This window comes from Epinephelus fuscoguttatus, linkage group LG12 (assembly GCF_011397635.1).
Source record: "Epinephelus fuscoguttatus linkage group LG12, E.fuscoguttatus.final_Chr_v1".
Taxonomy (NCBI): Eukaryota; Metazoa; Chordata; class Actinopteri; order Perciformes; family Serranidae; genus Epinephelus; species Epinephelus fuscoguttatus.
Window position 1 is genome coordinate 23,512,470 of NC_064763.1, and position 15,173 is coordinate 23,527,642.

A 15,173-nucleotide genomic window follows, 5' to 3' on the forward strand; every position below is an offset into this window, starting at 1 on the left:
ATGGATGTGACTCACGTTCACGGGTGCTGGAGGAGAGCAGCTTAGCCAGGCAGCTGGTGGGTGTGGGTGTGGTGGACGGGGGGACCATGGAGGGACTGACTGTCCTCACTCCCCCTGTCTTCTGCTTGTGCTTCCCTCTGACTCCTGTGACAGCCACCTGCTCCGGGACTGAGAAGCAGTGGGCCGTGGTGACGGAGGGCTGCGCTGCGTGGACCGGGTCAGACACGGTGGCTGAGTAACTGAGTGATTGGCAGGGAGTCAGGGGGTAAGTGTCCACTGTGTGAGGGTAGCCATGAGCCTGGTGCACGGAGCCCTGGGCCCCCGTGGTGGAGGCGGTGTGAGTGATGACGGTGGGGGTCACGCTGGTTGTTGTGTAGTAACCAAACTTGTGGCAGGGTAGTGGGTAGAAAAAAGCGATACTCGAAGAGGGCGGCTGCTCAATGCTGGAGCTGAATGCTACAGAAACGGAAGGATCAGGGTATGACTCATGTCCATACGGCATGGCGCCTGATGGGATGCTAGACGTGTTGTATTCACCACAATCCTGGCCCGGCCCGGTTTGGTCTAGCCTGGTGTTAGAGGAGGAGGGCTGAAGCAAATTGTCAGATGACAGATTTGGCTGGAGAAAAAAGCATAAGATGAGATAACAAAGCTTCTCCTGGTTCATTATGTCGATTCTTGAGAAAACAAAATGCTGCAAAATTTTGCAAGACAACAAAATAATTCATCAAGAGAAAATAACTTTTGTTTTCTTGCAATCATGCGATAATTGCATTGTGGTCAAGTGAGCCATCATTTGAGGAAATCTCGGTAAAGTCAGCCATCATTTCAACTTTGATGCTTCTCTATTCTTGGTGTTATGATAGAGATGCTTGGAGCAGCCAAAAAAGATGAAGAAAGACCACAGATCACATTTCGTAGGAGCCAGAATGTGTAATCAACCTCTGTTGTTTATTATTTGTTTAGGCTGCACACATTCTTTTGGTCACTTTCACTTGAGGTAATTGTACTTGTCACAGGGGTGGGTGTGGTTTCACATTATTTTACCTGTTCATTCACTGGTGTGGTGGCTTTTGGCTCAGATCATATCATTTAATCTCAGTTTGCTTTGGTTATCTCAGTTGTTTGTTTATTATATCACCATAAAACACATCTTTGTACTTCAGCATGGATTTTATTGAACGCGTCACAGTTACAAGCCTACTCAGCCTCTTAGCTGCTTTTTTTCATTGATACTAGTCACTACAAATTTGATATGCCAAGCTAAAGCATCCTGTTGGACTTAAACACATAACAAGGTCAGCATGGAAGTGTTAAAAGATATATTTATAGTATTATATTTAAATAAAGGTAGCTCCAGATTTAAAATATCATCAATTAATTACCTTTGACCTGCCATAAAAACCTTTCCGACGTAGATTAGCTGAAATTTCCAATGGATCCCTGTACAGGACGACCCTGACTAGGAACAGGCAAAGGTTTATATGGCTTTACTGTACAGATTTTAAGAAATTTAAAGGAAAAGTCACCTCAACTTACACAATAACACATCACTCATAACTTCCTCACAACAGCTCACTGGACCGCAGTATAATTCTCTCATAATCTCAAGGAAGCAAAAGTCATTTTCTCGTCAAATCAGCCTTTTGTTTTATCGAGAATCCACAAAATTTAACAGGTTATCATGAGAAAATGAGCTTTGTTCATGCTTGTACAGTTTTCCCAGGAGACCGGTTTCCTCACAGTTCTCCTGTATTTCTTAACAAATGATGATGACAAATTTTCACACCTTTTTGTCCTGTATGTTATCATAACCTGTTTCTGGCTAAGTACTGTACAGCGTGTATAAAGCCTATGACTCTAAAAGTGTGCTTCCCCTATCTCCCCCCTTCTCTGACCCTTGTGAGAGCCCGTCGTACCCGCATGAGTTGGGTACAGCTGCCGGCAGACACCTCATCTCTGCACTGACCGCGTATGACTTATGTATGTGTAAGTCTGACAGGATGCTCTAACAGGGATTTGAGGGGTGCCCTGGGGGGCTGACTTGCCCTCTTCTGCTGCGGTGTGGTGTCCAGCTGTCTTCTAGAGACTGTTAAGCCCTGCTTAGGCATTCAAATTAAATACTTTAAACATCAAAATGCTGATCTTATACGTTATGTTTGGTTATTTACATTCTTTAAAAGTCACCAGAGTGCAGGTAACAAAGTCTATGAAACTCAATTTTTTCCTGGGAGAGACCCTCTGACCCCTCTTTTGTGTCAAAATCCTATTTTTGAGATCTCAAGGTCGGGAAGTACGGCTTTGTTAATCTCAAGATAACACAGTCGCTCTCGGCTTCTGTACAACAGCACTATTGGTTGCTAATGAAGTATTCCTGCAGTGTTACACGTCACAAATAGGAGGAGGAGCTGTTCACAGCGTCAATACCTGAGCCAGCTGGGTGTCGATAAGTAGCTGAGGAGTTGTCACCACAGGGGAGGGAACTGGAGCGAACGCTGTGTTGGGTGAGCTCTCAAAATAGCCACAGTCAGCAAAACCAGTCTGCTCGGCAGGCTGGCCCCTGTAGTTCATAAAGATATCTGAGGAAAGAATGCACACTGTTAATCAGACTGTCAGGTGTGACAATAAAGACGATACACACACGAAAACAGGCCAAGAGCGAGAAGATTAGCTCTTAGTGCCTGTCCCCGGGTCTGATTCCCCGCCAAATCAGACTAAACAATCCATAGCACGCAGACTGAAGAGCCTACGCTTACATTTCTAGTTAAAAGGAAGCAGGGGGAAATTTTTCTTTAGAGAATTTCATTTTTGACGTTATATTTTGTAGTTACGGCTGAAACGGCAGCAGGATCAGCAAAGAGAAGACAAAAAGAATTCACCAAAGAGCAAAAACTAGCAATGGGGGACAACGATAGAGGACGGGCAGCAACACGAGTCAACACGGTCGTTCACTTAACAGATGTAGAGAACTGCGAGACCTGGAAGAATTCAAAATCGCTAACCCCTTCCTCCTAGACAGGCAGGAGATATGTCTTTTTTAATCTTTAAATACATTGTGAGACGTAGTTTCACGTCAATATATGAATTTACGTTGTGCGTTTGCACCCGCTAGCTAGCTAGATCTTTATGACATGAGGCAAGGGGGCTCATGGATACACTACCACTTTTGTCCACAGGGACCGCCAAAATCAACACAAAATGAAAGTTCCTTTTTAGGGACCTATCACTATGTTTCCTGCAGCTCTACAGCCTCTAAATGTGGGTGGTTTTTAGCAACCTATTGCTGTTTTCCTAGCGAGGACAGTAGCACAAAAAGTGGTTGTCTTTTTACCAAGACATCGCTGCTTTTCCAGCAGGGACTGCGTCCCCAGTACCCGGTATTTTAAGCTAAAACATGATCTTTTTCTAACTAGAATTAGAATTTTTGTGCCTAAATCCAACCACATCTTCACCACAGTGTTATTGAATTGTAAAGTTTCAACATATCTGCCACATAATAACACTTGTGATATGCAGAAACATGCAATGCCAACATTGTAGAGATTGGGTTGATTCATTTTTGCCACCTCAAATGACGTGACACCACAGGCACAAAATGCTTCCGTTTATGTAACAGATATGGCTGAAAGTCTCCTGGAATTACTACTGTCAGTCTGCTGTCTGATATCACAGTCATGGCTTCAGTTCAGTAATTCAAACAACAAAAACAAAAATATAAAAGCACAGAGCCAAAACATCAGACAAAATGCAGTGAGGCGCTCTGTATGAGGTGGTCATTCAGCTTCATATCTGCCAGGTCACATATTTGTGGAGCCACACTGGCAACTGACTGTGCCAAGCTGCCATCTGTGATTAAAACTGTGTCTTCACATCTGACGGCACCGAAGTCAAACCAAGTTCTCACCAGCTGGAGAGACAAATACAAACTCACTGGCTTCTGTCGATGAAACTTTGATTTCATGTCGTGAACACATACAGTATTCAAAATCCAGTACAACACGAGCTCTGTGAACACACCGCAAAAAATTGTGACGCAGTCTGAAAGTACATACCAGCCTGTCTGTGTTTTCATCTCAGTGAGGAGAAACTAGTGGCATGCCTCAGACAAGTAATCTGACTGTATTTCCATGTAAGAGAAGCAGTCTGCATAAATTAAACTCAAGGCCGTGTCGCTCTGACAGACACTCACTAGCTCCCTGGATCTTGTGACCAAAAGAGAGGCAGACAGCTGATCCCTGAGGCCCCTGCCAATGCTGTGAGAACAAACACCCCCCAACACACACACACACACACACACACACACACACACACACACATACGCACACATATTACAGCAGTGGGCAGCAGGTTGTCTGTGGGTTACAAAGGCTGACTTGTAGCCACGGGGCTGCAGGACTGCTTCACTGAGAGCAACACAAAGGCCACAACAACCACAGCCATTGTGCCCCTGAGCAAAAAAAATAAACTCTTCAGCTTTCTGTCTTTTTGCAGTCGAGCTGACTGGAAAGCAGCCATGGGTGAATTTCCCCACTGGGGATCAGTTAAGGTGTATCTTAAAACTTTCCCTGCCTCTCAATAGCAATGAAACAGACAGTGCTGATAAAATCAGGATGTGCTTTCTGCTAAGTTGTCCCTGAGCCACGGGGCCCTGATTTCAAAAGCTGCGTCTCTTTTAGTCTTCAGTCTGGACTTTGCAACAAACAGCAGACCTGTGCCTGAGGATCTCAAACTACGCAGAGGTTCACAAGGAATTAAAAGGTCTGAAATGTTTGTATCAGTACAGGGTCAAGTTGCATAACACCTCTTCTGAAAAGCTATGCCAGTGTGCATCTCTCCTCTCTCACTCACTCACTCACTCACTCACTCACTCACTCACTCACTCACTCACAGGTTCTCAATCTACACTCAGAGAGACACAGAGCTGCTCCTCTGTTAAGTCTGTCTGTTATCAGTCAACAGTGTGACATCGATTTATATGTTGCACATGCTACGCTAAATCAGTCTGTGAGATGAATGTAATGACCGCAGTAGCACATGTGCAATCCAGCTCTGCGCTGCATTTGTGGGAGACAGATCTACTTGATTGTGTCAGGTGAGCGTTTGTTTGCCAGTTTGTGTGTGAGGTGGATCATAGCGCTGCGCCGTTCTTTTAGGTAGTTGTAGTCTATTGTGTGACGTGGAGGCAGCGCCTGGATGCAGGCGACAGATGGGTTTAAAAAAAGTAGCAGCAACACAGACTTTTCTTTTGCAAGACGAATATAAGGAGGACAAAGTGTCTCTTGCTCCTTCCCTCCCTCGGCCTCTCTGATGATGCTATGTGCAGAAATAAGATTAATTATAACCTAAATAAATAAAAATATTTAAATCATTTTCCAGCACTAGAGCCATGGAAAGACCATGGAAAATGACTTTGCTCAAAATGAAGCTACAAATCTGCTTAGGTAACCATCAGAATGATCTTCTTCAGAGGTCATCAAGAGCTGATTTTAGAAGGAAATCCCACCATCTCACAGCCCATCCTTTTATTTACCCTGGCCTCGTAGCTAAATACATCCTCTTCCACTTCCCCATTCTCCAGGCTTCACCCTGCCTTTGACCCCCATCTAACCTCTGAGGACCAAACAATATAGTGCAGACACAGCATATAAACGAAGGAGTGTCACTCGAGAACCGATTGTTCGATGCAAAAGCCATCTACAGTAGAAAAACAATTTACACATCAAAAATTTAAACCTCTGCATTAAGCAATTAAACCTTAAATTCAGATTGTAAGATTTAATTCTAGAATACATTACTTTGTTTTAATTTTTTTTGTCCATGGCGAAATTCATGAGTCAGGATAAGAGCCTTGTTCTGTGGCTTGTCAGAATGTAGACACTAAATTCTCAGGCTGAAAGGTTAGTGATTAATGACCCATGTCTTATCGAGATCAGTTCACACGTCTTCTATCAACTATCAAATATATTTTTCTGCACTAAATCCAGCACACATGTGCCACAGTGATAGCTGAAACTGGATGGATACTCAGACACAAAATCAATCAGGGGTATTGACCTGCAGATAGACGGACAGACAGACAGACAGATGGACAGGTAGAGAGTACCTGGTATATCCATGAAATCATCCAGGTTGGGCTGCAGTGGAGTCAGGCCTGGCTGGATTATATCAGCATTGCTGGTGTACGCTGAGGAGGAAGAGAACATCTTATATGAGTGAGTGAGTGAGTCTGTTAATGTGTCTGCCTTATTGTGAGTGCTTTCTTTCATCATAGGGAATTTCCTTATTTGTGGGGTGGCTTCCTTTGGCTGATTTGCTGACCCATGTGACCCATCAGCCACACCAAGTGTTAGAATATTAAAGCCCTAATCCTGTCATGCAGCTCACAGGCCACGAGGTGTCCATCCTTTTTTTTAAAAACACTTTCAATGATTTGATTTAGTTTTGAGACCAGTATAAAGTCACAGCTGAAATTCACTCAGAGTACTGACTACTCACTGTCGTGTCGGTCACTGGCCCAGGGACATGGCTGCTTTTGTGTCATGGTGAACAGGGTGTCGGAGATATCGGACAGGAGGCAGTCCAGGTCAAACATGTGGACCTCCGCCGGCGCAGCCTCAGGCTCCTGGTATATCTGATTGGACCATTTCTCCAGCTTGGCCTGGCAGATCTGACCCTGGAGCACATCAGATCCAAACACAAGGTCAAATTTTAGTGAACAGTCAATCCCTGATCTATCCACTAGAGTGCTCCCTACAAACATGACTGAAAAGGCAAAGTGATGGCATTTGGTTCTCCTGCACCTGTATATGTCCAGCATTTGGTGTTGTATGGAAAGTGTGAAAGGTAATGACTCCCAAAAGCCTGTCCTGTTTTTTTGCACTGAGAAAGTTCAAGCTACAGCATACAGTATGGTTAGATATATTAGATACTAAGAAATGTTGGCATTGTACAGTACATCTCTTCAAACTACAGATATGTTGTATTTGCACCTTATATGTAGCGAATACATTTAAACTTCAACGCTGTGGTTAACTTGGTTTTGTTTAGGCACAAAAACTACTTGGTTATGGTTCAGAAAAGATCACATTTTGGCTTAAAATACCTAGTTTGGGTGCACAATCCCTGCTGGACAAGCAGCTATGTCTCAGTAAACAACAAGCGCTTTTAATGGCACTATCCCTTTTGGAAAAACAGTGACTGGACGCTTCAAGTCACCCACGCTTGGTGCCTAAAAAGCTGGCTGGAAACATAGTGACAACCATGTTTGGTGGCTAAAATCCACTGGAGACACTTTGACAGGTTGCTACAAAACACCCATGTTTGGTGACCGAAACGTGCTGGAAACACAGTGACGGGTTGCTATAAACTCCGACGTTTGGGTCTTAAAAAGCCACTAAAAACACAGTGACAGCTTGCTACAAAACACCCATGTTTGGTGCCTAAAAAGCTACAGGAAACACAATGAAAGGTCGCTACAAAACACCCGTGTTTGGTGCCTAAAAGCTGCTGGAACAACACCAACGAGTTGCTAAAAAACCCACATTTGATTTCAAAAACGCTGCTGGAAACATAGTGACAGGTTGCTACAAAACACCCATGTTTGGTGCCTAAAAGCTGTTGTAAAAAACAGACACAGGTTGCTACAAAACATCCACGTTTAGGTCCTAAAAAGCTGCAGGAAACACAGTGACAGATTGCTACAAAACACCCACGTTTAGTGCCTAAAAAGCTGTTGTAAAAGACAGAGACAGGTTGCTCCAAAAACTCCATGTTTAATTCCTAAAAAGCCGCAGACAACACAGCAATAACTCATTAAATCACAACTGGTTTTGTTGTTTGTTGCTCTCAAACAGTGGTCTGCAGCTTGGCAGGCACATCACCCAGGTGTCAGGTCATCCACCATCCACTCCACCTCCCAGTGACAAAGTCAGCTCATATACTGTACCATGTCACTTTAGAAATGTTGATATGATCCGTAAGAAATGTGCAAATATAACATTCATGGTTTGCAGAAATGTACAATGCATACATTTTCTTCTGGTGATTGGGCTGGCAAACTAAGTGGATCCAGTTACCCGTAAAAATATGAAAATGGCAACTCACTGAAACACAATTTACATCCACAAACTAAAAAAAAAAAACTGCAGTTGCGTGTCCTCCACTATCACATCAAGCACGACATGTAAGGCCAACATTTTCCAAGTACCGATTCTCTTCCTAAAACCCAGTAAAACACTCACAGAAAATGAAGCTCCAGACTGGTCCTTGTCTCTCTGTTTGAGCCGCTTTGCTTCACCCTCTTCCTTCTTGTCTTTACCCTCCACTTCTAAGTCTGATGCCACATTTATAGGGAAGCCCAGATAGAGCCGGAAACTGTTTTGATTACGTCTAAGCAGACGACATCCCTCTTACAATTTATTCATTTACCTCTCAATTTGTTTTCTTTGAGGGAGAACATAAGTGTGTGCAAGTAGAAATAAGGTAAGATTGTCGTGTGCATATGCATGCATGTGTCTGTGTGTGTTTGTGTGTGTGTGGGCTGGGCATGATGGAAAAAGCAGTTTTGACATATTGTTCAAAAACACTAGCCTCTTACAGGTTATCATTATGTCGGCTTTGTTCATTTCTTTATTTTGATGTCTCACCATTTCAATAAGAGCAGCAGCCTTTTGTCCCTGACCTAATTCTGGCAGCCACACTCACGTGCAGGCAAACAAGAAGACCTGAGGCCCCAACTAACACACAGTGCTGCTGCTGCTGCTGCTGCCTCAGCCTCTATCACTTCCGATGGGCATTATTTACATTTTTTGAGGTGTTTCCTGCTACAAGGTGTTACAGTGCATGAAATATATTTTCATGTGAAATGATAGGATATGCAGAGGTGAAGGGAGATGACAAGACAATAAATAAAGTATGTAGAAATTAGATGTTGGATGAAACTAAATTACACAGGAAGAGATTTTTAATGCCAAACACCTCTTTTGGGGGACACATCACATCAGGGGTCGTATTCACAAAGCCTCCTAGTCCTAAGAGCTGCTGCTAGTGACCAAATTCTAAGACAATTCTTAGAATTGCGAATTCTTCTTAAAATTTCCCCTTGAAGTTAAGACGAGGTCCTTGTAAAGATAAAAAATATTCACAGAGCATCTCAGACCTTAGAAGAGCTCCTGAGGTGATAAAGTGTTAGGATCAGGGAGGAGGACTTTTAAGAGGTTAAAGAGTTTCTTAAGCGAAGGAGAAAATGGTGGAAACACAAAGAGGTCAGAGAAATATTCTCCAAATATTTGATGACAGTGATTTAATGAGATGCTACAGATTAGATTGTGCAGGGACAATATGTGGCTGATCTCATTAGGGATACGCACACATTTCCCACCTAATGCGATAATGCCAGAACAAAAAAAAAGTGATCACAACACTAAGATATTTGGAAAACCGGAAAAATGCAACAGTGCGCCTTCCATCAGCAGTGATCACAGTAACAGTGACAACACGTTCAAAGTCAGCAGGTCACACCTTGCAGGCTCACAAAAGGGTGTGTCTGTGACAACCAATCACATCTGTTAAAAGCAAGCATCAGCCTCAGACACAAAGCTCCTCACTGAGATAAAAATTTTCTATCCCTTCCTTGCTCAGAGTTGCTCTGAGAACTTTCCTAAATCACTCCTAGGCTAGGACTCCTTACTAAAAATGTTTAGGCTAAGTTAGGAGCTCTCTGAGAGTGTTCTCAGAATGTTCGTGAATATGGCCCCTGAATTCTTCAGCTGACAACTTCAGCTGCGGAGATAAAAGTGAAGGAAGTGAAACCTATGATGAGAACAGTCACTCTTATGACTCTTACTCACACCGGGCTCATTCTATCGTGAATTAAATCCCCATTTTTCTGGGGACTACCAGCAACTCCCTCAAGTCCCCAGGGGCCATATTCACAAACATTCTGAGAACACTCTCAGAGAGCTCCTAGCTTAGCCTAAAAACTTTTAGTAAGGAGTCCTAGCTTAGGGGTGATTTAGAAAAGTTGTCAGAGCCACTCTGAGCAAGGAAGGGACAGAAACTTTTATCTTCATGAGAAGGTGTGGTTGACCCCGTTGCTAGGGGTGATGCTTGCTTTTAACAGATGTGATTGGTTGTCACAGACACACGCCTTTTTGAGCCTGCAAGGTGTGGACACCCAGTGGAAATATGAAATTAACTGCTGACAACATGAGACTTTGAAAGTGTTGTCACTGCTGACGGAAGGTTGAGACAGACCCAAGTCTTCACTGCTGCACTGCTGCATTTTTCCAGTTTTCCAAATATCTTACTGTTGATCTCTGTTTATTTTATTTCAGGTGTTATAGCATTAGGTGGGAATGTGTGCAAACCCCTAATGAGATTAACCACATATTATCCCTGCACAATCTAATCTGTAGTATTTCATTAACTCACTATCATACAGCATTTGGAGAATATTTCTCCTTCCTCTTTGTCTTTCTGCCATTTTCTACTCTGATTAAGAAATTCTTGACTCTTAAAAGTTCTCCTCCCTACTCCTAACAGTTTTTCACCTTAGGAGCTCTGTTAAGGGCTAAGATGCTCTGTGAATTAACTTTTATCTTAAAAAAAATTTCACTTGGGGCAGGTCTTAGCACTAGGAAGCTTTGTGAATATGGCCCCTGGTTGAGAACCACTGCTCTGGAGAACATGAATGTCTGCACAAGTTTTCATGGCAATTCATCCAATAGATGTTGAGATATTTCAGTCTGGACCAATGAGGTGGACTGACCAACATTTCCAGGGTCACACTTGTTGCATGGCTATAAAACAATGGTAATATTCTATCTAAATCAATATACAGACCTCTCGTAGGTTGTGCAGTTCACTCCAGCTAAAGCACAGCTTTCCTGTTATTGCCTTTATTTATGACTTGATTTGGTAACTTATCAGAACTGTGTTTCACTTTCAATGAGTGTCAATATGAGGACTGACAGTATAGAATGCAATTTGTCTTGAAAGATGATGCCAAATGTTAAAGAGTCTGTGAAGAGAATGGAGCTGAAGCTAAAATTATATAGCCAATTGAATTTTCCACTGGGCCACTGAGAGCTGAAACCTGATTTAAAGTATATGAAATAACGCTAAAAACAACCCCTGGGTTTTACTGAGATGTTTTTCCAGCCAGTGGATGTAATCTGTTTAGAGAAAGCGAGATAACGCTTCAAGAACACTGAGCATAAAAACCTGGTTTAGTGATCTTTGACCTGTAAACTTAGTGCTGATATGTGCCCTGTGAAGTGCCGCACAATACATCAACAGTTTGGGCTGCAGACAGACAGTCGGATATTGTGTTTGACCTGAGTTAATACCTGGGCTTCCATCGACACAGTGCATCTGAGAGTGAATGAAATAATGATGCCAAAGGTGAATGAAGGAATAGTGGGCTGTGACTTGAGAGGGCACATGTCACATTCTCATGTGAATACTATCATGAATGAGTTGCTTCCCCAAGGTCCCTCCCTATCTTTGCCTTCCTTCCACCTACATGTTTATCTGCTGATGCTTTGTTTGTTGGTGCCACAGTGACGTCACTGTCATACTCACTGCTCAGCGTTTACAAAGCGCTGCTGGAAGTAGGTCAGATTTGATTAAATGGCATTAAATTCTACAGCTATTTCACCTGAATAAAGATAAAGCCTGGAGGGGTGTAGGGTATTGTCGCTGCTGGAAATCAATATGTGTTTGCCTACAAGTGCCGGGCCATGACGCAAGTTGTTTTGCACGTTTCTGTTTTTCTTTTTTTCCATCCTCTCTGGTCAACAGAGGGAGGCTAAATCCATGTGCTAAAAATAGTTGCGTGGAGTCAAAAGTAAACAATGCTGGCAGGTCAGCAACACACACTGGAGCCTGGGTCAATCAGCCAAGGGGTCAAAATCAATATCTGTCTGCATTAGTTATTCCAAAGCTTAAAGTAAGACATTAACAATTAAATAATACCAAAGCAGGACTTCTGTCATACCTCTTGTAGCATTGATAAAATATCATCCTTCTTTTTCTGAAGCTGCAAAAGAGAAGAAGAGAAACAGTGTAGTTATATCTGGTAATAAATGAGACTAATGTGCATTAAATCACTTTAAATCAGATACTTGTGTACTTTTGAGTGTATGAGCATGTTCACACTCAGAAGCATGGGGAAATGCAGCACACTGCGAGCACTCAGATGGTGCACTCATGATGGTTGCCTTCGTAGCAGAAGAGGTGGGACCACAAACACATTTTAAATTTGTGAAATGTTGTCTGAGTATTACAGTGAACATTGTGTAAATATATGTACATGTGTATTCTTCACCAACACCTCAACAATTTGCTACTGTATATGATAACGCGAATACTTACGTTAGCTTGCGAGCTAGCTAACAGCAGCACATTATATCACTGACATTACATGTGTTACATGCGTTAGCTATACGATCTATGGGCATAAGCTACATTTGGTGTTTACACTTGTTGAATTGTCATCTTCACTGTAGCAGATTTTAGTTCTGGATTTGAGGTCAGATATTTGATAAGCTTCATAGTTGTTGAAACCTGCCATGCCAACACATTCATTTAAGGTAGGTAAATGAATACGAAAGACGCCAAGTAGTCAACATAAAGATAGAGCAAGCATATATTTTGGAAAGTGACATTGTTGTCAAATGTTGGCAATAATGCTCCGCCCAGTTACAATTCGCTAAAAAGAAGAAAATCTGATCGATCTTGCAGTCGTCCTTTCCGTTAAGTACTCAACGGCCATGTTTGACTTGAAACAACACCTCCCTGTCAAAGGGGGGACTAGCAATGGAAATCAGCCCCTAGCAGCAGTTGAGAGCATTTACGTTTTTTTCTATGAAAATGTTCATTAATGTACACTGTCCCCCTTGAGAAATAAATAAAATTGAAATTGAAATTAATATGAATGTCTGAACTAAATTTCATGGAAATCTATCCAACACTTGTTGAGACATTTCAGTCCGAAGCAAATATGTGAACCTTGTGGTGGTACTAGAGGAAAACTTGCAGGATCAAGAAAGGTCTTCGGATCATGTGGTAACCATGAACATCTGTAAAAAGTTTAGTGCTGATCTGTCCAGTGGATGTGGAGATATTTCATGGGATAGGTGAAAACTCTGACCTGCTGATGGTGCTAATGGAAACATCAGGGGATCTCCAGAGTTATTAGAATTAATCCTCTAGTAACCCTGAATATCATTAGCAAATTTTGCAGCAATCCTATCCATCCAATAATGTCAAGATATCTCTCTCAAAACCACAAATGTGAACCCTATTTATAAAAAAAAAGTCAGGAAATCTCCAAAGGAATTATCCTCTGGGAACCATGATTGCCTGTACCAAATTTCAGATCAACCAATAGTTGAGATTTTTCAGTCTGGAGCAACCAACAGCCATGCTGCTAGCATTGCTAAAAATATTGTAGAGATAAAAAATGTGTTCTGTAAAAAAACAAATTAAAAAAAGAATGCTCACCCTCTTCTTATAGTAAATCCTCCACTTGTGATACTCCTTGATCACCACTTCAATCCTTCGCTTCCAGTAGCTGCCCTCTAATACAATGGCCTGTTGACATGATGCAAAAACACAAAGTACAAACCTTACATGTCTCGCCTCATCAGTGTACAATACAAAAATGTGAACTCAGCAATATAAACATTAATGTTTTAACTGAATTTGAAACAATGTGTTGCTGAAAAGAAAGTTAGTTTGTGCTTAAACAGCTGAATCGGATTAAAACAACCACAAGGTACTTCATTTTTGTGTTGATTTTGGCACCACCTGTGGACAAAAGCGGTAGTGTTTCCATAAGCACCACCCCATTGTGTTATCAAGATCTTGATCTGGTAGTGCCTGCATTTGTTTTCGAAGTCGGCATACCGACACACTGCCACTTTATCCTGTTAAAACAATACTCACAACTTGGATTCATTTTTATTTTTATTACGGACTAAAGGAATATAGTTAACTTACAGGTTAATCAAGGAATAGACACATAATTTGAGGAAGCCGACAACCTGGTTTTATACATCCAAAGAACTTCTATTAAAAAATGAACTGCTTGGCAACCAGACCAGGCCTCTAATTGAGACAGGCGTGTATTTGTCAAAATGTGTAGCCACACTGGGCTAGTAAAAGGGACAAGGCCTTTATTTGGGACTAAGGTTTTAATTGAAGTTTTACCGTATTTGTGGCTATGTCAGATTAATAACTGCAATGTTATGGTGGTGAAACAAAGTAAAGTTTGTTTTAGCCACAAATGTAATGTATTTCCTCAAAAAAGCTGATATATTACATCACAGTTTCAGCCATAACCACAAAATATAATGTCAAAAATAATTTTCTCTACAGAAAAATCTCCCCCTGCTTCCTTTCAACTGGCTAACGTACTACTCACTGCCAAACTCTGCCCGCGCGGGGACAGGCATTAAGAATATAGAAATAGATGGTGTTCTCGCTGTTTATTTTGTTTGCTTATGTAGGTCATAAAGAGGTATCAGTATCAAATTGAGACTGTTTCACAACCAGTTAAATACCTCCTTGTAGCTGCTTTAAAAATACATTCCCCTGTGACGCAAATCACTCACTTCAGGCTTTCGATGCGCATCTGCCTCCGAGCCCTCCAGCGGCGTGACAAACCCACACGCTAGGTTCTTCCTCTTCTCAACATCTAAATACAGAAGACACAAATAAGCATCAATAAGTAATAGTGGAGAGGTGTTAAAGATAATGATGGCAGAAGAGAGGTGGTGAAGAGCGGTGGACTCACACTGAATGAACCAAGCTCTCCAGATTGCGTTGTTCAGACGGATCTTATCTCTCCACAGCAACCGCAGACCCTTAAAGGACTTCCACTTTGGAGAGACTATCTTACCACTGTACAAAAAAAACAAAATAAAACCCACACACAATTAATCTTAAAGTATACATTAGTACGGGAGCTGAGAAGGGCCATATTTGCCCACTTTTATGCCGTTATCCCAAGATCACAAGTTAATTACTTCATTGTCTCGGCATAACAGTGCTTGTTTTCTCCTGACAACAGGTTAATTTATGTTGATTCTCAAGAAAACAAAAGACTTGGGCATCATTCAGCCCAGTCACCAAAAAATGTGTTTGTGCTGTATATTTCTGCAAACCAC

General features: G+C 42.0%; 1 protein-coding gene across 3 annotated transcripts in view; it reads right to left on the reverse strand.

Moving 5' to 3' along the window:
* LOC125898825 (carbohydrate-responsive element-binding protein) overlaps positions 1-15,173 on the reverse strand; it is a 28,706-nt gene that overhangs the window by 10,278 nt on the left and 3,255 nt on the right. For 2 of the 3 annotated variants that reach the window (XM_049592771.1, XM_049592770.1), the window contains exons 2-9: positions 14,801-14,907; positions 14,619-14,701; positions 13,507-13,596; positions 11,999-12,040; positions 6,496-6,673; positions 6,104-6,184; positions 2,428-2,579; positions 16-619 (exon numbers count right to left, since the gene is read on the reverse strand). In XM_049592771.1, the coding sequence (XP_049448728.1) occupies positions 16-619; positions 2,428-2,579; positions 6,104-6,184; positions 6,496-6,673; positions 11,999-12,040; positions 13,507-13,596; positions 14,619-14,701; positions 14,801-14,907 (1,337 nt within the window). The remainder of the gene's footprint in view (positions 1-15; positions 620-2,427; positions 2,580-6,103; positions 6,185-6,495; positions 6,674-11,998; positions 12,041-13,506; positions 13,597-14,618; positions 14,702-14,800; positions 14,908-15,173) is intronic. The other variant, XM_049592772.1, reaches the window with a different exon arrangement.